General features: G+C 43.9%; 1 protein-coding gene across 1 annotated transcript; it reads right to left on the reverse strand.

Moving 5' to 3' along the window:
• Positions 1–17,202: 17,202 nt before the first annotated feature.
• LOC141642055 (putative disease resistance protein RGA3) lies at positions 17,203–20,510 on the reverse strand. Its single transcript, XM_074450719.1, has one exon. The coding sequence runs from the start codon at positions 20,353–20,355 to the stop codon at positions 17,467–17,469; it is 2,889 nt and encodes a 962-aa protein (XP_074306820.1). The 5' UTR covers positions 20,356–20,510; the 3' UTR covers positions 17,203–17,466.
• Between the last annotated feature and the right edge of the window lie 708 nt (positions 20,511–21,218).

Here is a 21,218-nt window from a genome sequence, read left to right on the forward strand (position 1 = left end):
GTAGGCGGATGAGCCGTTGATGACGACGAACTCGGCTAGGACATTCTTGGCCGCATTCCCCTCGCCGAACATCACCGGGAGTCTGATTGAACCCCGGGGTACCGAGCCACCCGAGAAGAAGTATAGTGGATGGGTGCAGGGGCTCAAGTCCTTGAGTCTAAGGCCGAGGCTGTTAAAGCACTCCCTAAACATGATGTTCGTGTAGGCGCCTGTGTCAATCAGGCACCTCTTTACCAGGTGGTTGGATATGTCTAAGTTGACTACCAGCGGGTCGCTGTGAGGGGCGATGATTCCCTCGTAGTCTTTCCCTCCAATAGTCATATCGGGAATGCCGGAGGCGGGGGTCGCTGTGTTGGGCACAAAGTTGATGGCCTGATACAGCTCGTTCAGATGTCGTTTGTGCCCATGAGCCGACCCCCCGTTCTCATTACCTCCGATGACTACGTGGATGACTCCTATCCGTTGAAAAACGGATTTCTTATCTGAGCCGCTGGCGTCAGTCTTCTGGCCTTTGGCCACATACTTGTCGAGGCACCCCTTTCGGATTAGCTCTTCAATGGCATTCTTCAGGTGCCGGCAGTTGTCAGTGAGGTGGCCGGCGCAACCATGGTACTCGCAGTACTGGTTCGCGTCACCGTCTCCTTTTGGCTTGGGAGGCCGCTCCCACTTCTGGCCTTCGTTTCTGCTCAGGGCGAAGACCTCGGCGGCCGATGTGACCAAAGGGGTTTTATCATGGTAATGCCTTTGGTAAAACATTCCCGAACTCCCCGCGCGCCGTCTTGTCCTCCGCTTCCCCGGCAGATCTATCAGACCGTGACCTGTTATTGTCACGGCGTTTCTCATCAGACCGCGACCTGTTAGTGTCGCGGCGTCTCTCATCCGGGCTGTCATCTCGGCGGCTCTTCTTCTCTGAGGTCTCGGCCTCGCTGGGGCCTACCCAGGTCTTGTGGTAATCTTCCACCTTGATGGCCTGGTCGGCCATCTTCCGTGCGGCGTCCATGCCCAGGCCCCCGTGCTTGATGAGCTCGTCTTTTAAGTTTCCCTTTGGGAGGCCCTTCATTAGTGCGAACGCCGCCGCCGGGGTTGATCTCCCGAATCTGCTGCACTCCCCCCTCGAACCTCTTCACATAGCCTCGTAGGGACTCGCCCTCCTCCTGTTTGATAGTTAGGAGGTCCGATGTCTCCACGGCCCTCCTTTTGTTACAAGAGTACTGGGCTAAGAAGGCGTCCTTTAGGTCGGCGAAACAGTATATCGAGCCGTCGGGAAGCCCCTTGTACCAACTCTGAGCCATCCCATGCAGAGTCGTTGGGAAGACCCGGCACCAAACCTCATCGGGCTGCTCCCATACCGACATGTGAGACTCAAAGGCCTCGGCGTGGTCGGTTGGGTCGCTATCTCCTTTGTATGTGAGCGCCGGCAACTTCAGCTTGGGTGGCACGGCGGTGTCGAGGACGTAGTCACTGAGGGGCTGTTTGACCACGTGTCGAATGACACGCGGCGACCGACTCCTCGCATTCCTAGTCCGGCTCCTCTCCTCGTAGCGGGAAGGACTCCTTCTTCGACTTGGACTTCTTCTCCGACTCTCCTGAGTCGGGCTTCGCTGGTTCTCCCGGGGTGTGCCTCGTCGATGTTGTGACGGCGGTGTCCTCTCCCGAGTGCGAGAAGGACTTATGTTTACCACGACCACCTTGGGCTCCTCCGGCGTCTTGATAGGTCCGCTTCTCCCGGTGCTTCGTTCAAGTTTCTTGGAGTCACGCCCGGATGGCTTCCGTCGCTCGTGTCGGCGTGCTGTGTGAGCCGGTGCACTCCCACCAGGTCCGAGTGTCTTCGGTTTTGCTACGTCAACCACCTGTCCCATGATGGTGACCTGGTTGACGGGCGGCGGTGTGTCCGGTGTTATCGGCATTCCGAATTCCGGTTGGACTTCTCCGCCGGTGGAGGGTTGTACTACTCCAGAATGGTGAAATGTATCATCCTGGGGTAGCTCGGTTTCGTCGGTCACGACTATTTGTTGTTTTGACATCTTCTTAGCTTTTGGGGTGGGTTTTTCTTGTGTTTTTGTTTTTGTTGTTTGGGAATGAATGTGACTAGCTTCTAGTGTCTTCCCCACAGACGGCGCCAATTGTTCCGGGTGTAATTCCAGAGCAGATGTTTGATACCACTCGTAGCTAGTAGAATGACGTCCTTGCTAGAATCCTTCCTGCGGTCTCCTGAAACGATGAACAAACTGAGGGCTCGGCTTTGGCCGAGCGTACTCACTCCGACGCTCAAGTCAGTAAACTTAGAGAGGTAAGTTGTTGTTACTTGGCTAAGAGTGTATTATAGAGAGATAAGGAAGATAATACCAGATGAATAGTGGTTATTAGGTCAATTTTTGGATCCTTTCCTCAATGAAGGTTGAGGAGTATTTATAGGCATTCACCTTTTGTCACGTAGTGGCCAAGTGGCCAAGTGGCTCATTAGGTGGAAAGACCGTTGTACCCTCGGCCGATGGACCTGTGGTAGGCTCGCCGAGGGTCTTGGATATGAGTACGCGGATGTGTGTCCCGGCTGGCTAGTTGTCCTAGCCGGGACCCAAGTGACAGGCCGATGGGCTTCATCGGCTAGGCTGTCTAAGTTGTTGACTTTGCTGTGGATATCTTTGACCTTGCTCAATATGTTGACTTTGGTCAGCGGTGCAGAATATGCCCCATCACTAAGTATACTAATAATACATTTGTAATTTTGTAATCTCTAGTTGATTTGATTTGTAGGTTGCAAAATATTTGATAATTGTCCCATTTGTTTGTCTATAGCATAATTGTCACTTTAGTAAGTAAAATTCAACTAAAATAGAAACATAGACAATGTATTGAGAAGTCTTAAAAGAAATGCTTAAACAACTTGCAAGAATATATAGTGACATATGATGAGTTGATAGAAGACAATATGACAATCGTATGAGTCTTTGCCTAGCTTTCATATGGTAAGATTCTTATTAAGTTCTGACATGAGTTTTAAACTCAGGACAGACGGTCTCTCAATAGCGTTATTGAGAGACATCTTACATAATGGGGTAAGGGACCCACATAATTATTTTTTCCCCAATCATATCTCTCACTAAATTAGTGGGAGACCGTCACCTACTGTATAAGATATGATGAGATGGAGGACGATAATAATACTTTAGAATCACTCCATAAATAATAATGGAGCGAAAAAGGTTAGTAGGGGCCTTCCCTCTAAATTATAAACTATAGTATTAAATAAAACGTAAATTTTTAAGTTACTCTGTTGCAAAGTGTTATTTATGGATTGTGTACAAATCTTTTAGTAGTAAATACTAAATTTACTAATAAAACGTACATAAATAATGCCGATAATTTGTACCCTAAAAGATTGTGTTGAGACTATTATAGTGTGTAAAAAGGCTATTATAATTGTGGACTCGTTTATGTTCATATTATAAACTATAAAGTACTTAGTATAAAGAGTAATATAAAGTTGATGTACATAGTTTTAACGGTTTTACATTATACTCCGTATTTTTTTCCCACAAATGGGCAAAAATTATGGTAATTACCGACTTACTGTATATATTTATAATGATTGTGGAAATGGACCAAGGGTGGTCACGATACGATAAGATAAATAAAGGGGTGCACGTAACGCTAATTATGATTCATGAGTATAAAATAAAAGAAAGAATATTATAATGGTGATGATTATATTTTGTATCATATCAGGATTATGATGGTAATGATTTAGCAAGGTCTTTTGTTGCGAAAGTTTGAAGCTAAGGTTTCTTATAGGTTGCCCATCAAAAAGAAAAGTTGCCTAGAGATTAAAGCTAACAAAATATTGTGTGATCATGCACTTGTTAATGGTGGATAATGGAATCTTTAATGACTTAAATTTCTTATGAATGTCATCATCAATGATTTTGCTGATTTATTAAGAATCAACTAACATTCGTCTTAAATTTAAAATATGCAAACAGATAGACAAAACGAATATAGAAATTACTACAAAGTTTATTTCATCTATTTAAATAGGGTAATATTAAGTTTAAGACAAACATTTTCGTTTTGAGAGAGACCATTATTTTCTTTTTTAATTTGTTTGTCGGCTTACGGCCTTATACTATACAAGTCTACAATCGTATTACGTACTTCTTGATTCTCATAATGGAGATTTATTTTTACAAACTCTTGGGAGTTTTTGGGATATACTTGATGATTGTGCATTTGTGCATCACAAATTCTCATTTGTGACGGCGGTATCCGTCACAAGCTTGTGACGGATTAGCCCGTCACAAACAAGATTAGCTGTTTGTGCATGGTGGGAGCGAGATACGGAGCTCATATACTGTGATAAACATGTATATATGGAACATATATACATGAATACTATACGAATTCCCTAATACTCGTATAGCTCATATATGTGACAAGTTTTTAATAATTTCTAGACAATTATTTTTACATTTTTATTCTATTCAATCCATTTCAAATTAAAGACGAATATTCTGTTTTGTATTGAAATTTGTGAACATTTAAAGGTCTCAACTTGTCATATAATATAACAAGTCTTATTGAAGACAAGCATAGACGTCACAAGCTGAAGACGGGCCAAGTAATATCCAAGTGGGTAAATAAGGATAAAAGCAAAATGCTATGGAGAGAGGCATTCTGCTTTTGTTTTACTTACCCACTTAGTATTACTTGATCCGTCTCTTAATGAGAATTTGAGACATAGTATTGGACTATACTAGTATAGTTCAAATAAAAGGGAATCTTGAAATTGCGTGATGAAGGCGGTATTGCAAAAATCTAAGTGCTCACTTTAATTAGTACTTTTGATCATGAATCAAGACTTTTGATCATGCAAGCGTGTAATTAACCCAGTGTGTGGCCTCTTTACCAAACAACTTTTTAAATAATCACTGTACTAAATGATCTTGAGCAATGAGAACATATTACTCGTGTGGTCGTGTAGGAGACTATGAGTGCATCTAGATTTAGCAAATTTAATATGATAATAATCCTGATGTCCTATTTTGGGCAAGGCTGAATTTTACTAGACTCGATAATGACCCAATACTCAGACTCCAATGCCCAGTGATCTATTACGAGTATTTGACATGACCCGTAAATAGGTTAAGATAATTGAAACATGAATTATTAGACTTCTACGTAGTCCATAAACAAATGACATGATACATTAAAAAAAAAAAAGTGATTGATCGGGATGAATTCGAGTCTATATCACTCTAATTTTAAGACAGATATAAATACGACAATGTGTGCGATCCAAAATACTAGGTATATCTTAAAAACGAGTTGTTGATTGTATATAAGTATAGTACGCGTATATTATTTGAATTACTAGGTACAAGAAGTACTCCGTACGAGTTTGGTCACAAAGATTTCCCTCGTCGAGAGGGTAACTACTACGGAATACTAACTCAGCAAGTGATAGATTCCATGCAAAAGATTGATCAAATAATGTTATCATTGTCAGTCTGCTATGCTGACTTATAATACATTTCCAAATATTTCCTCTTATTTAGTGGACAGTGGTCCTACACTCCTAGTCTTTTGAGAAAAAATAAAAAAAATCAATCATATTTTATAAGTTGTAAGTCTTGTAACTATAATAAATAATAATCCCCTTAAATAATAATTTCTTCTCTCACCCTCATTTTCCTTTATTTTTATGCGTAAATTTAGAACCGTTAGATGATATCAAGATACGATCCGGGCCATTAATAGGTACTTGCCTCTCCATTTCTTTTGAGGAAATGGAGAGGAAATGAGCTCATAGTTATCCTACTCCGTATATAGATATACAGTGGTGGATCTCATTGAGCTAATTAACCACCACGCATCTGCACCTTAGACGGTAATGTTAACGTTGACATTATAGTGTTTGCTGGGGGTAAGAATAATCTAGAACAAAGTTTGGTCAAGTAACAAATTAATCTGTAGTCTTTAATAAAAAAAATTGTACTCTTTTTAGTTTTTATTTCAAAATCCGTCACAGTTAACTCGTACTTAATAACAATACTTTTAATTCAGTTGCTTTCGACAATGTCTTAAATATTCTCTCTTGCTCTCCTGATAACTTAATTGTTTTTGTTCCGGGTGTAATTCCAGAGCAGATGTTTGATACCACTCGTAGCTAGTAGAATGATGTCCTTGCTAGAATCCTTCCTGCGGTCTCCTGAAACGATGAACAAACTGAGGGCTCGGCTTTGGCCGAGCGTACTCACTCCGGTGCTTCCTGGCTTGGTCGATCATGTGGCCGGCGGAGAGCAGGTACCTAGGAATTTGTTGAGGGAGATGAGCAGGCGAAGAGATGTGAATGGGCGTGTTGAATACGCTTGGTAACTGTAGCATTGATTGACATTCAACTGTTGCAACGATTGACATTCCGTGGTTGCATGTCTGACACGTGTCTGTTCGCTGATTGGTTGACGCTTCATGGGCTGTGCCCTGATTGGTCCCTCTTTGTGGGCTTTTCCCTATAAATAGGGCAGTTTATTCCGTGATTTTGGCCATTACTTTCATTTCCTCAAATTTTCGAAAATTTTCTCCCAAAATCTTCATCTTTCTAAACTTTCAAGGGCTTTCTTTTCTTCAAATCTTCGGTCTTCGATCCGGCGAGTGTATTTCTTCGAGGTAATCACACAAATTTTCTTTTATTTCGTTAGTAATTTGTTGTGAACATGTCTTCTCGCGATCTTTGGACCTAGTAAACTGCGTCGGGGGCCCTAGGTCTCCTTCTCCACCAAGTTGATCCTCAAATTCTTGAGGAATGGGAGGACTCTGATTCCTATGGCGATTTTGGTGATGATTTCGGTGATGAAGTGGAGAGGCCTCGTCGTAATGAAGGGAGGCAGTACGTTATGGATCACGGCAACGCCTGTAAGGTTCGTCTTGACCGTGCTTGGACTCATAAGCTCGCCGATTGTTCAAAGACAAATTTTTCGAGGGCCATTTTTCTTCGGTGGGGATACGAAATTGTTATCCCCGAGGAGGGTCAGGCCGTCTGTTGCCCTCCACCGGGCCATACCGGCGTATATATGCACCATTTGGAGTATGGGCTCCGGTTTCATTGAATGGGTACGTTATGGCCATTATTAGAGCCATGAACGTTGCCGTTGCGCAACTGCACCCATTGGCTATGAGGACCATAATCGGCTTTGTCTGGCTCTGTCTCTTCAAAGGAGAGGCCCCAACGGTGAATTTATTCCGCCGGCTTCACCATCTCAAACCATTTTCTGGCCGCGTCGGATGGTACAGTGTGGAGATGGAGTCGGGTTATGTCTCTGTTAACAAACTTCCTTCTTGCAAAGACTGGCAAGGCCGGCGGGTGTACGTCAAGGTGCCGGATGACTATCCGCTGCCCTGCTTTTTCCAGCATCGAGTTAACTTGCGGTGCGAGACTCAGGCGGAGCACGATAGATGGGTTTCCCGGAAGAAACTTAAAATGGATGCCAGCAGTGTCTATCTCCAAGAGGATGAGAGGCTGGCAATGAGGCTCTTTGAGGTGGACAAGAGTGGGGTGCCGAAAAAATGGATTCCCCCGACGCAGATCATCCTTCAGGATGAGCCGCTCTGCCATGTCGGCCTCATACCGGCCCTAGCACAGGGTGAGTGGGGTCGGTGTGAGGCCCATCGCCGCTCCTAATGCTCTTGCTCCTCGAATTTCGGTTTATTTCCTCTACTTAACTCTTGGTTTGTTTCTTTCGCAGATCACTTTGGTAAGGACTTGTCTGAGGATCTTCTTCGGAGAATGGGGCTGCACAAAGATGGAACCGTTGCTAACTTGCATCCCAAGGCTTCAGCCCACGACCGCAGGAAGTCGCCGAGTGACCTTATGGAACAACGGCTGAAGGGCTTGAGCGTGGAGGAGGCTCAGGCGAGGGTCGTTAGCGGTGTAGTGCGTCGGACGCGAAAAACGCCATTGACCCCGGTTCCACCTCCTATCCCCCCCCCAAGAAGGTGGAGATTGTTGATATTCCTTCGAGGGGGACTCGATGCGGAGGGATCTCCTCTCATCCGTAAGAGGAAGAAGACACCTCTCTACTCGCCGGCGAGGAGGTGCCTCCTCCGGCCAAGAAGGCCAGGCAAGGTACCTATCTATCCCGTGGCTCAAATCTAGCCAGTCATTAGGTGCCCCCGATGACTTGTTTTCCGATACGCCGATACATGTTGATACCGATGCCTTTATTAAATTTTTGTAGATCGGCCGCAGCCGGCCTCGCTCTCGTTAGGCGGCGGTGAAGGGGTCCTCTGCGCGCAGTTGGTGATCAAGGCGTCACCGTCAACCCTTCATCCCAAGGCTTCCCCCTCCCGCCCGCGGGCTGGTGGTCAAATTGTCACCACCGTCCCTTCATCCCGGAGGGCTTCCGTCTCCCGACTTATAGAGGAAGGCACGAAGCTAATTAGGGAGCCGGCAAGGTGGAATGTGGTTACTGCGGTGCTCGTCTCATGGAGCGGGGAGAAGGCCGTGGCTCGAGCTGTTCATGAGCGTAATGCCACTAAGCGGTGGGCTGCGTCGGCGAAGCCGGATCTCCTCAATGAGCGGAAGCTTAAGGGAGATGCTGAGAAGGCGCTCTTGGCTGAGAGAAAACTCAGGGAGGACGCTGAAAAGGAGGTCCTTGCTGAGAGAGTGAAGGCCGAGGCTGCGGCAGCCGAAGCTGCGAAGTTGCTGGAGAAGTGTAACCTTGTTCAGGGGCGTGCTGACCTCTATCTCCAGCAGAGGAACGAATCCGAGGGCCTGTTTAAGGCCCAGGCGGAGGTGATTCGGGGCAAAGAGGCCATCATCAAGCAGAAGGAGGCGGACATTGAGATGCTCCAAACCGTCATGCTTCCCAATCTGTGCGCTGAATTCCGGGACTTGGCCGAAGGAGCTGCCAGGGAAGTGATCGAGGAGCTCTTCCCTCTTGAAGATTCCTTTCCGTGGGACAGATATAACGAGCTGCTTGATGATAAGCTTGCGGCTAAGGAGAAAGCCATGGCGGAGAAGGCCCAGGAGGCGGTGAGGGCGAAGATTGAGAAGGAGGCGGCCGCGGAGAGAGCTGCTCTTGCTGAGAAGGCTAAGGCGGCCAAGGAGGAAGCTGATAGAATGAGGGCGGCTGATGACGCCGAGGCCAAAGCTGAGGCTGCTAGGAAAGCTGCTGGGTTGCCTATTGAAGAAGATGCGGCAACCGCTGCTGATGGTGAGCAGCAACAGGCATAGGGCTGCTTGATGAGAACAAGTTTACAGCAGATCTGCTTCAGCTCCTCACACACTACCATGTGCTGCTTGATGAGAACAAGTTTACAGCAGATCTGCTTCAGCTCCTTGGGAGCCAATTGTTAAGCCCTTCCTCTCTGCCATCCTTTGGTGTTTCAAATGATACTTGTATTTGTAATTTTTGTTTTTCTTTCCTGGTATTTTGTACAACTTTGGTAGGTTGCGTTTCGGCTTACCCCAATGGGGACGGCCGTCGTCTGCATTCTTCCCACCTGTAACCCGTTATTATTAATAAGAGTTTGCTTCCTTTGCCTTCGGCATGCCGAGGTCTTTACCTTATTTCTTTTGAGCGTCTCAATGGTATTTAGTGTTTCCACTTTGCCTCTGGCTTGGCCGAGGTCTTTTCTCGTTTTTGTCTGAGTTGCCCTCTTACGTCATTAATTGAGCGTCTCTTTTTGTTTCCGACTCGGCTTGGCCGAGGCGGTTCAGAGTGTTCATCTCAACTGTTTTTTAACGTTTTTAAGGCATTTTGATTTGTTTATCAACTGCGCTGGCCGCGACTGTCGCGGTGTCTGCATTCTGATGGAGACTGCCGCTCTTGTCGGTACGACAGTAAGAGTCGGCGTCCGGATAGCGTGTTACGCGGCGTCTACCACTTTAAGTGACTGCCGAAGCGTCTACTATTTGGGGTGACTACCACAACACTACATTTCTTCATGGGGACCACCGCTCTTGTCTATGACAGTGTGAGCTGGCGTCAGGATAGTGTGTTACGCGGCGTCTACCACTTTAAGTGACTGCCGAAGCGTCCACTATTTGGGGTGACTGCCACAGCACTACATTTCTTCATGGAGACCGCCGCTCTTGTCCAATCGACAGTGTGAGTCGGCGTCGTCGTTTTCACAACGATTGCCGCTCTTGTCCAATCGACAGTATGAGACGGCGTCGGCTTCTTTCAACGACCGCCGCTCTTGTCGAATCGACAGTATGAGACGGCGTCGGCTTCTTTCAACGACTGCCGCTCTTGTCGAATCGACAGTATAAGACGGCGTCGGCTTCTTTCAACGACTGCCGCTCTTGTCGAATCGACAGTATGAGACGGCGTCGGCTTCTTTCAACGACTGCCGCTCTTGTCGAATCGACAGTATGAGACGGCGTCGGCTTCTTTCAACGACTGCCGCTCTTGTCGAATCGACAGTATGAGACGGCGTCGGCTTCTTTCAACGACTGCCGCTCTTGTCGAATCGACAGTATGAGACGGCGTCGGCTTCTTTCAACGACTGCCGCTCTTGTCGAATCGACAGTATGAGACGGCGTCGGCTTCTTGATGGCGTCTAGCCTGAAAAAGAATGAACATTTGATGAAAGACTTGGTCATTTTTACATTCGATATTAACATGCGTCGGGGTGCCCACAGCTGTTTTGGGCACCTCCGGCGCTACACAAGGTTTATCAGTTTCCTAATGCCTCACTAGAGGCACTCTTCCCCGTCGTAGTCGGTTGCATCCATAAGGTCGCCCTTTGGTTGTGAGGATGAGCTTTTCCCCCTCTCCGACTGCTTTGCCACTTTGAGGGATTGCATGTTGCATCCTCTGGCAGATATCTGGATGTTGACCACCTCGTCCTTCTCGTTTTTGGAGACGAGCTTATGCGCTTCCCCCCGGTCCGAGACATACATTAGTGTCAGGGCCCGGATGGACATCACTGCGTCGGCATCGCTCAGAGTAACTCGGCCTATCAGGGCGTTGTAGGCGGATGAGCCGTTGATGACGACGAACTCGGCTAGGACATTCTTGGCCGCATTCCCCTCGCCGAACATCACCGGGAGTCTGATTGAACCCAGGGGTACCAGGCCAGCCCCGGAGAAGCTGTATAGTGGATGGGTGCAGGGGCTCAAGTCCTTGAGTCTAAGGCCGAGGCTGTTAAAGCACTCCCTAAACATGATGTTCGTGTAGGCGCCTGTGTCAATCAGGCACCTCTTTACCAGGTGGTTGGATATGTCTAAGTTGACTACCAGCGGGTCGCTGTGAGGGGCGATGATTCCCTCGTAGTCTTTCCCTCCAATAGTCATATCGGGAATGCTGGAGGCGGGGGTCGCTGTGTTGGGCACAAAGTTGATGGCCTGATACAGCTCGTTCAGATGTCGTTTGTGCCCATGAGCCGACCCCCCGTTCTCATTACCTCCGATGACTACGTGGATGACTCCTATCCGTTGAAAAACGGATTTCTTATCTGAGCCGCTGGCGTCAGTCTTCTGGCCTTTGGCCACATACTTGTCGAGGCACCCCTTTCGGATTAGCTCTTCAATGGCATTCTTCAGTGCGGCGATTGTCGATGAGGTGGCCGGCGCAACCATGGTACTCGCAGTACTGGTTCGCGTCACCGTCTCCTTTTGGCTTGGGAGGCCGCTCCCACTTCTGGCCTTCGTTTCTGCTCAGGGCGAAGACCTCGGCGGCCGATGTGACCAAAGGGGTTTTATCATGGTAATGCCTTTGGTAAAACATTCCCGAACTCCCCCCGGCGCCCGTCTTGTCACCGCTTCCCGGATCTATCGACCGTGACTGTTATTGTCACGGCGTTTCTCATCGACCGCGACCGTTAGTGTCGCGGCGTCTCTCATCCGGCCGTCATCTCGGCGCTCTTCTTCTCGAGGTCTCGGCCTCGCCGGGCCTACCCAGGTCTTGTGGTAATCTTCCACCTTGATGGCCTGGTCGGCCATCTTCCGTGCGGCGTCCATGCCCAGGCCCCCGTGCTTGATGAGCTCGTCTTTTAAGTTTCCCTTTGGGAGGCCCTTCATTAGTGCGAACGCCGCCAGTTCGGGGTTGATCTCCCGAATCTGCTGTACCCTGTCCTCGAACCTCTTCACATAGCCTCGTAGGGACTCGCCCTCCTCCTGTTTGATAGTTAGGAGGTCCGATGTCTCCACGGCCCTCCTTTTGTTACAAGAGTACTGGGCTAAGAAGGCGTCCTTTAGGTCGGCGAAACAGTATATCGAGCCGTCGGGAAGCCCCTTGTACCAACTCTGAGCCATCCCATGCAGAGTCGTTGGGAAGACCCGGCACCAAACCTCATCGGGCTGCTCCCATACCGACATGTGAGACTCAAAGGCCTCGGCGTGGTCGGTTGGGTCGCTATCTCCTTTGTATGTGAGCGCCGGCAACTTCAGCTTGGGTGGCACGGCGGTGTCCAGGACGTAGTCACTGAGGGGCTGTTTGACCACGTGTCGAATGACACGCGGCGACCGACTCCTCGCATTCCTAGTCCGGCTCCTCTCCTCGTAGCGGGAAGGACTCCTTCTTCGACTTGGACTTCTTCTCCGACTCTCCTGAGTCGGGCTTCGCTGGTTCTCCCGGGGTGTGCCTCGTCGATGTTGTGACGGCGGTGTCCTCTCCCGAGTGCGAGAAGGACTTATGTTTACCACGACCACCTTGGGCTCCTCCGGCGTCTTGATAGGGTCTGCTTCTCCCAGTGCTTCGTTCAAGTTTCTTGGAGTCACGCCCTGGATGGCTTCCGTCGCTCGTGTCGGCGTGCCTGTGTGAGCTGGTGCACTCCCAATTAGGTCCAGGAGTGTCTTCAGTTTTGCTACGTCAACCACCTGTCCCATGATGGTGACCTGGTTGACGGGCGGCGGTGTGTCCGGTGTTATCGGCATTCCGAATTCCGGTTGGACTTCTCCGCCGGTGGAGGGTTGTACTACTCCAGAATGGTGAAATGTATCATCCTGGGGTAGCTCGGTTTCGTCGGTCACGACTATTTGTTGTTTTGACATCTTCTTAGCTTTTGGGGTGGGTTTTTCTTGTGTTTTTGTTTTTGTTGTTTGGGAATGAATGTGACTAGCTTCTAGTGTCTTCCCCACAGACGGCGCCAATTGTTCCGGGTGTAATTCCAGAGCAGATGTTTGATACCACTCGTAGCTAGTAGAATGATGTCCTTGCTAGAATCCTTCCTGCGGTCTCCTGAAACGATGAACAAACTGAGGGCTCGGCTTTGGCCGAGCGTACTCACTCCGACGCTCAAGTCAGTAAACTTAGAGAGGTAAGTTGTTGTTACTTGGCTAAGAGTGTATTATAGAGAGATAAGGAAGATAATACCAGATGAATAGTGGTTATTAGGTCAATTTGTGGATCCTTTCCTCAATGAAGGTTGAGGAGTATTTATAGGCATTCACCTTTTGTCACGTAGTGGCCAAGTGGCCAAGTGGCTCATTAGGTGGAAAGACCGTTGTACCCTCGGCCGATGGACCTGTGGTAGGCTCGCCGAGGGTCTTTGGATATGAGTACGCGGATGTGTGTCCCGGCTGGCTAGTTGTCTGGCCGAGACCTGGGTGACAGGCCGATGGGCTTCATCGGCTAGGCTGTCTGAGTTGTTGACTTTGCTATGGATACCCTTGACCTTGCTCAATATGTTGACTTGGTCAGTGGTGCAGAATATGCCCCATCAGTTTTCTTTCGACAAGACCATTGACCGTCGACCTTGAAACCTACCTAAGCAAACATTAGTCATTAGATGATGGTTGACGATATATAAATAGACTAATAGCTAGTGGATTAGTGGTATTTGGTGCTATATGATCCAACTTACCAACGTCATTTATTTGATTGTGCTTATCTGGAGTTTTCTCAATAGGGTTTCATTATTTAGTAACATATACAACTGATTGTATTCCATGAATTGAATCTTAATAGTTAATATTACTCGCGTATCACTCACGTATTTACATCCCGGGGTTTGACGGAATAATGGGCAGTGATGAATCAAGGTGTCTAGGTCACCCGAATATTTTCAATACTTCAATAGTTCAATGATAAATTCTGAATTCGCTACTGCATGCTTACTCGTGAATTGTGATAAATGCTAGCTTGCCCAAACTATATCACAGGTAGGCCAGAGATTTAGACGTTGAGCTACAAATAATTGAGCATTGACTAGAGAAGATTGTTCAAACTCGATTTTGAATCATTTAAGTCATTCCCATTTGTTGTAGAATTAATTAATGAGGATACGTAGACATTAGAATAAAAACCACGTCACATGCACTTGTGGAACTATTGTTTGCCTAAACATGGCGTGATGACGATATTGCTTCCCTCACATACGAGTATTATAAATCGTCTATGCTTAATTAGATTATTCGCCAAAACTTTTGACGAACTAAATCTCAAAACCTCGTTTAATAATAATAGCAATAAATTAGCACAATTAATCTTATCATACGTATTGTATTACATTTCGTACGTTGTATACAACATTTTAGTATTTTATTTAACAAGATAATTTACGTACAAATTGTTGTTTACTTCCAACTTTTATATGTAGTTTTGATAATTTGTACTCAAAAATCAAAATATAGTGATGTGTTAAGTTTAGGTATACTATAAAACAGATTTTATAAAGGGATAAGTGAGAGATCGATGAAATTACATTAATTTTTGTGTGAGATAGTCTCATATTGTTGGACAGTCCAATTATATAAATAAGCAACTCATTTATTAATTACAAATTCTCACTTTAAACGAACACTATCCGTTTAAAGTTGTAGAAAGTTGATTAAAGGACACTTTTTCAAGTTGCCGTAGTAGATGCTCTTGACGCATTCACTTTAGCCCGCAAAATTAGCAGTTGCCTACAAGAATATTTGGGGATCATCTTCACCAGTAAAGTCTAAAATTTTACTCGTTGAAGGATAGACATCTTTGTCAGTCAAATTCCTGAAATGGTTGACTTTTACAAGTCAGTCTCAAGCTTTTTATATTTAGCTATTCTTGTTATAAAGAAATATATTGAATATATCCGTTTATAAAGCGTCTTGCTTGTGACGGGCTAATCCCATCACAAGCTGAAAACCTCTAACAAAAAGGGAGAGGGGACAAGGTGGGCACCCTCTATGTGCTTCCCACTCACCTCTCCATAGGAATTTTGTGAGAGGAAACGGTATCCGTCACAAATTTGTGACGTATATCGCCCGTCTTCAATGAAATTTTGTTATCTATTTATAGTTAAAGACGTGTTATTAACATTAAACACAAAATCTCATTATAGGCGTCATGTTTTTTTTTTTCCTCATTAAACACAATTGTAGTCTTTTTTTTTTCTCTCTTGTTTTTATGCATGTTATTCATCGGTGCATTTGTTGCCTTTAATCTTTATGGTCCCACATTATTCATACCTCATGAAGTCATGCCTACGCTTTCCTTGCATCACTTTCTATTTCATCGATAATTCTTATATAAATCGTCCTAAATTATTATTGCAAAATCAGGTAAATCTTTAAATAATTCAACTAAAATAACTTTTATCTGGTTTTAAAAAAAGAAAAAATAACTTTTATCTAACACTATTTTTCTATGATAAGGGCATCAAAAGTCTTTGTTATAGTTTTACGATGAATACAATACCGTAAATGTGGGAAAACCAAAAAAGTAACAGATTACATTTTATATAAATTTGGTCAATCTTTTACGTGAAACTGTTGTATACAAGGCTAATATTTACGACCTCACGTTAAAAAAAAATTACGTTGGCAACTCATCCCAAATTTGGTCGACCTTTGTAGTATTGTATACAAGACTAACGGTCAAGCATAATGAAGAAAAAATTGCCTACTAACATAAAATGAAATCTGAATTTTTTTGTTACAGACGGGTATATCTTTTTCAAATTTAAAACAGGTTAAATATTATAGATGAAAAAAAAGAGTCTAGAAACTACCATAAAGTTTTTCTCATCTATTCAAATGAAATGTTATTTAATCTGTTTTATCTTAAGACAGATATGTCTTTTTAAAAGAGACCGACTGAATATCACAAGGGTCCTGCTATACGTCGTCGACAATTTACTAATTATCGTCGACAATTAATGTAAATTTCCAAGTTTGCCCTCCATAACATAACTCCATTTCCGTCTCACTAAAATGCAATTTCCGTCACTAAAAAACACAAGTCAATTTCCGTCTCACTAAAATCTTTCAAACAAAAAAAAATGACGGTTTTTCAAAAAAAAAAAAAAAAGCGGGATTTGTAATTAACAACATGAACGAGAACTTAGCGATTATCGATTACCGCACCAAAAATTAATCTAAGTCAGAAAATGATTTTTTTTTTAAAAAAAAAAAAAAAAAAAAAAAAAAAAAAAATCCGGACGAAAAACATTTTCGTCCGGACCAAGGTCCGGACAAAGAAAATTTTCGTCCAGACCATGGTCCAGACGGAAAATATTTTCGTCCAGACCCAGGTCCAGACGAAAAATATTTTCGTCCGGATTTTTTTTTTTTTTTTTTTTTTAAAAAAAATTTTTTTTTTTTTAAAAAAAAAAAAAAAAAAATTTTTTTTTCCTGACGAAAATATTTTTTCGTCGGACTGGTCCGACGAAAATATTTTCCGTCGGACTGGTGCAGACGAAAAATATTTTTGTCTGGACCATGGTCCGACGAAAAATTTCTTTGTCGGACCTTGTGCCTGACGAAAAATTTCTTCATCCAGGCCCTTTTTCAACAATTTTTTTTTTTTTTAAAAAAATTATTAATTTCCGTCTTAAATTAGTTTTGGGTGCGTGGATCGATAATCGCTAATTAAAATAAGTTTCAATAAATTAAAAAATTAAAATAAAACGAACTATCCCCGAACGGGGTTTATTAGTAATTATTAATTATTTTTTTACGAAAACAAAACAAGACGGAAAAATTAATTTTAAAAAATTTAAAACATAAAATAAATAAATTTTTTGTTGTTATTTGAGTCGGGTTTTTTTTTTCAAAATTTGGATTGTGAAAGGTAGTTTTTGAATAAAAAGGAAAATATAAAGGGGAGTGTGAGGGAGGGGCAATTTTGGAAGTTCATTAAAATTGTCGACGATATTAAGTAATTTGTCGACGACCTTTAGCAGCTAGGTATCACAAATATCAAGATAATAGGGAGTAGGCCCAATCATTAAATGTAGCGGCAGACGTACAAATAACGTTGGACCGGATTATAATTTATGCATGACAAATGAGGCCCACAAATAAGATAATATGGCCCAACTAAAGCCAACCCAATAATTCACCATCTTGCTGATGTTCTACAGCTCACAATTCTAATTTTTAACTACTTTTACTAATTTAACCAATTAGCATTAAACTAATTAACCTACACAGGTAATTTTGATGTTGACGGGTTCCAAAAAATATCTTTAGTCTTGACTTATCGGCTTATGCCTTATGGTTACCATTAACCATGACCATCAGCTGAGCTAGTTGATATCTGCTTACCAGGATGTAGAGACTTGTGTGAAGTCAATCATTACCTTCGGAACATTTTTGATCTTCTCCCAATCACCGCCTCCTGGCAGACATCTCCGCTTCAGCAAATCACTCCTTACAATAATCAGAGTCTGGAGTGATGGCGGTAAGATGTCGTCTGGCAATGCTTGTGCCACTGGACAACACGTTATCTCGAAATTTGACAGACGAGTCATAAGGTTCAGACACGGGAGGGAAACCAAATTCGGACAGTCACTGATAATAAGGTCGCGAAGGCAAGGCATTTCACTAGATTTTACTCCAACCCATTTTTCAAGGCTCGTCATGTCTCGGAATGCCAGCGATTCTAACGACGGGAATCCTGAGAATCGGTCATCAATGTGTTTTACAGAATGCAATTCTTCTATCTGAAGAGACTTCAGATGTTGCAGTCGGCCGAGTTCAGGCAAAACAATGCATTTCTCACATCGTACTAATTGAATTCTAGTCAACTTACATTCTCGACTACTCAACCATTTTGGAAATCGAGCACCATCGAATCCTGTGACCTGTAACTCCTCTAGATTCTCATTCGGCTCAAACCCGTCTAGGATTTCTTCACTGACTGATGGATGGTCATCTTGGTTCCATTCAAGCTCGAGTCTTTTGAGAAACGGCTTGTTCCCAATCATCGCGCTCATTGCTTCTTCCTTATCCGCAACATTTTCAAGATCTACAAGACAAATGGACCCTTGAAGGTACTTCATATCCTTCAACTCAGTCACGCGAAACCCATCCTTTCTACCAACAATAAACGCAGAAAGAGTACGTAAATTTCCAAGCTTTCCTATGCTCTCTGGCATCAAACTCAACCCTTTCATGTCCGCCTCAAGACGAAGAAGCTGAGTCAGATTTTTTAACTTTTTCGGAAGCTGTAGAAGCATTGGACACTGATCAACTTTAAGAAACCGAAGCTCAGAAAGATCAGAAATGGATTCCGGCAATTCTTGGATATCAGTCTTGGATACATCCAAGAGTCGTAGATGCTCCAGCTTGCCTACTGACTCCGGGAGCTTACTGATGTCGGTCCCACTCAGGTTCAGCACTCGTAAAGATTGCAGCTTGAGGAAAAGCGTGTACCTCACTTCGCCTAATAAACAAATAAATTCTTGTAAACACAGAATTGTTCTAAGTCCGTCACAGAATTTTTCTATGTGCTTCCATACTGGTGAAGGGATAGTTCTGCAGAGTAAAGATAAATGTCGGATTTTTTTAAACCGCCATGCTGATTCAACAGAATCATCAACATATCGTTCACCGTCTAGCTGAAGATACAAATCGGACCCTACGTGGGTAGAGTACCGGTGGATGAACTCGTGTATTTGGTAAACTAGCGGTTCTTGATCAAATGGATGGTAAATCTGTAACACGGATTTAGACAGAACCTCGTCGAAATGATACTTACCAACTTCTTCCAAATCCGAGTTCTCAGAAAACCCGACTCCAGCGATGTAAGGTTTAATGTAACCTTCTGCTATCCATAAACGGATTAAACCGTCTTTGCTGAAACTGTACCCATCTGGAAAGAGGGCGAAATAGGGAAAACAGTTCTTCATAAAAACGGAGAAATCCGAATAATTTAATCTGAAATGTGGAAATATTAACTCTGTGCATTCTGGTATATCCCATATGTCTTTGAACAGCTCGAGCAATCGATCCTCTCGTTTTAAGGTAATATGACGTCCCATTACGTCCGCTACCAGAGGTAATCCCCTGCAAAATCGCTCTGCTAACTGAACCGCGATTCCTTCCAGTATTCTCTTCCCATTTCGCTCACGCTTAGCTTCACAGTAACGACGATTTCCCTCCCATTTCCCTTTTTTCTCCAAGATGAGTCCACAATCTTGATCAGAAATCTTCTGCAAGTAATGACAGACAGTTGGGATACTACCAAAAGACGCGACTACAGTCGCGACTTTTGGGTTTCGAGTGGTGATGAGTACACCAAATTCCGAGCAGGACGAAAGCATGACAGATTGGAAATCTTCCCAATCTTGAACTCTTTCGAAGTTACAAACATCGTCAAGCACTACAAGAACCCGCTTTCCCTTGCTTAAACCTTGAAACATTCCTATGTATTTCTGCTCAGATACTGGTAGCGACACCGACAGTCTTGGATCATCTAATTCCAGGTCTACAATCAACGAACCCAAAACCTTTCCGAGATTAAATTCCCCCGACACAGAAACCCATAATCTGTGATCGAAATGACGTTGAATCCTCGAGTCATTTTTCACTTTCTGAATAAGGGTAGTTTTCCCTAACCCGAACATTCCTGCTATTAAAATAATGCTACTGTTCTTGAAGCTCGCAGTTGCGGTAGCAGGACGAAGCAGAACTTTGATAATTGTTTCCTTCTCGGTTTTCCTCAAGAAACTATCGTCATCAAGCAAAATCAGAGGCTCGGTGGTCAAGCGCAAGTGCGTTTGACCAACGAGCCTAGATTTGCTCGCGACAAACTGATGAGACCGACTTGTACAATCATTCAGATTGCTCTTCAAGTCCTGAATCTTAGAAGACAAGCCCCAGCTCGTCCAATACGACCTTAAAAACGCGGTATCTCCTTTCTTAAGAATTTCAATCTTGATATGCTCAGTAAAATCTTCGATGTCAAAGCAAGCTCTTCTGACATCAGCAACCCAGTCAGCGTGTCGCTTGCTAGTAATCAAGTCCCAGCCATCTACCGAGTCCAGGATGCTTAAAGCTTTCACGTAAGTCGACTCGAGACTTTTCAGCTCCTTTTCGACATCAGAATATGCAAGAGCCAGTTTATCAGCAACTGATGCTTTTATTCTGTCCACGACTTCTTGCAGTAACGACGATAAAATGAACCCGGATACAAACTCTAAGGCCATCTTCGTCTAGCAGAGCGAAAATGAGAAGATTAGTTTATGTCGAAAGAGGTATTAGCACAGAAATATGGTCATTTGGTGATGATTTAGCTACTTAATCTGATCTTTGAAAGAGGAAAAAGAGGAGGAAAGTTCTCTATGATGTTAAAAGTTGACTTCAAGTCAGCTGACTTTTTAATCAGTTTTTTTTTTTATGGATGCAATTAAGGGGTGGGTGATAGGCTTATCGCGTACCTATGCAAAGATAAATTCCCTAAACAACAAGTTAATGTAGCAATAGGGGTCGAACACAAGGAAACGGGAATTACTTCGTGAATTGCTATGGGTAGATTTTTATCAAGGTCGATTACGATTTGGTTTGGTTTGGTTGTTTGATGATTAATAAGAATTATGATGTAAAATTATATGATAAAAGGGAGTCTAAGGGGTTCGGGTCACACATGCAAGGGTAAATATATTATCATGATAAACTTGGTACTAACAACATTGTCAATTGCTTAGGCTTAAAGATACCCATCTTACGATATTAGCATCAACCATAGACCGGGTCCTAGAGAAACTCTCGTCCATGACTAGGTCGTCCTACTATACATGCTTAGTCTAATTCAATTCCGTGCCTCTCGACTTATAGAACGAATAAACAAACTTAATCAATTGAATAGGGCCCTAAACAAGGATTAAACATTGTGGCACAAGCATGTGATAGAAGCAATATGAACAATATTATTATTAATCTATTTAATCATGTTATATACTTGATTTATGCATGGCTCCCCTAGCCCTTAGACTAGGAAAATTTAGCTACTCATACTAAAATGTAAATTGCAAACTATATTGTAAGAAATGCTAAACATGGTTGTATGATT

The sequence above is a fragment of the Silene latifolia genome, chromosome 2, assembly GCF_048544455.1.
Source record: "Silene latifolia isolate original U9 population chromosome 2, ASM4854445v1, whole genome shotgun sequence".
Taxonomy (NCBI): Eukaryota; Viridiplantae; Streptophyta; class Magnoliopsida; order Caryophyllales; family Caryophyllaceae; genus Silene; species Silene latifolia.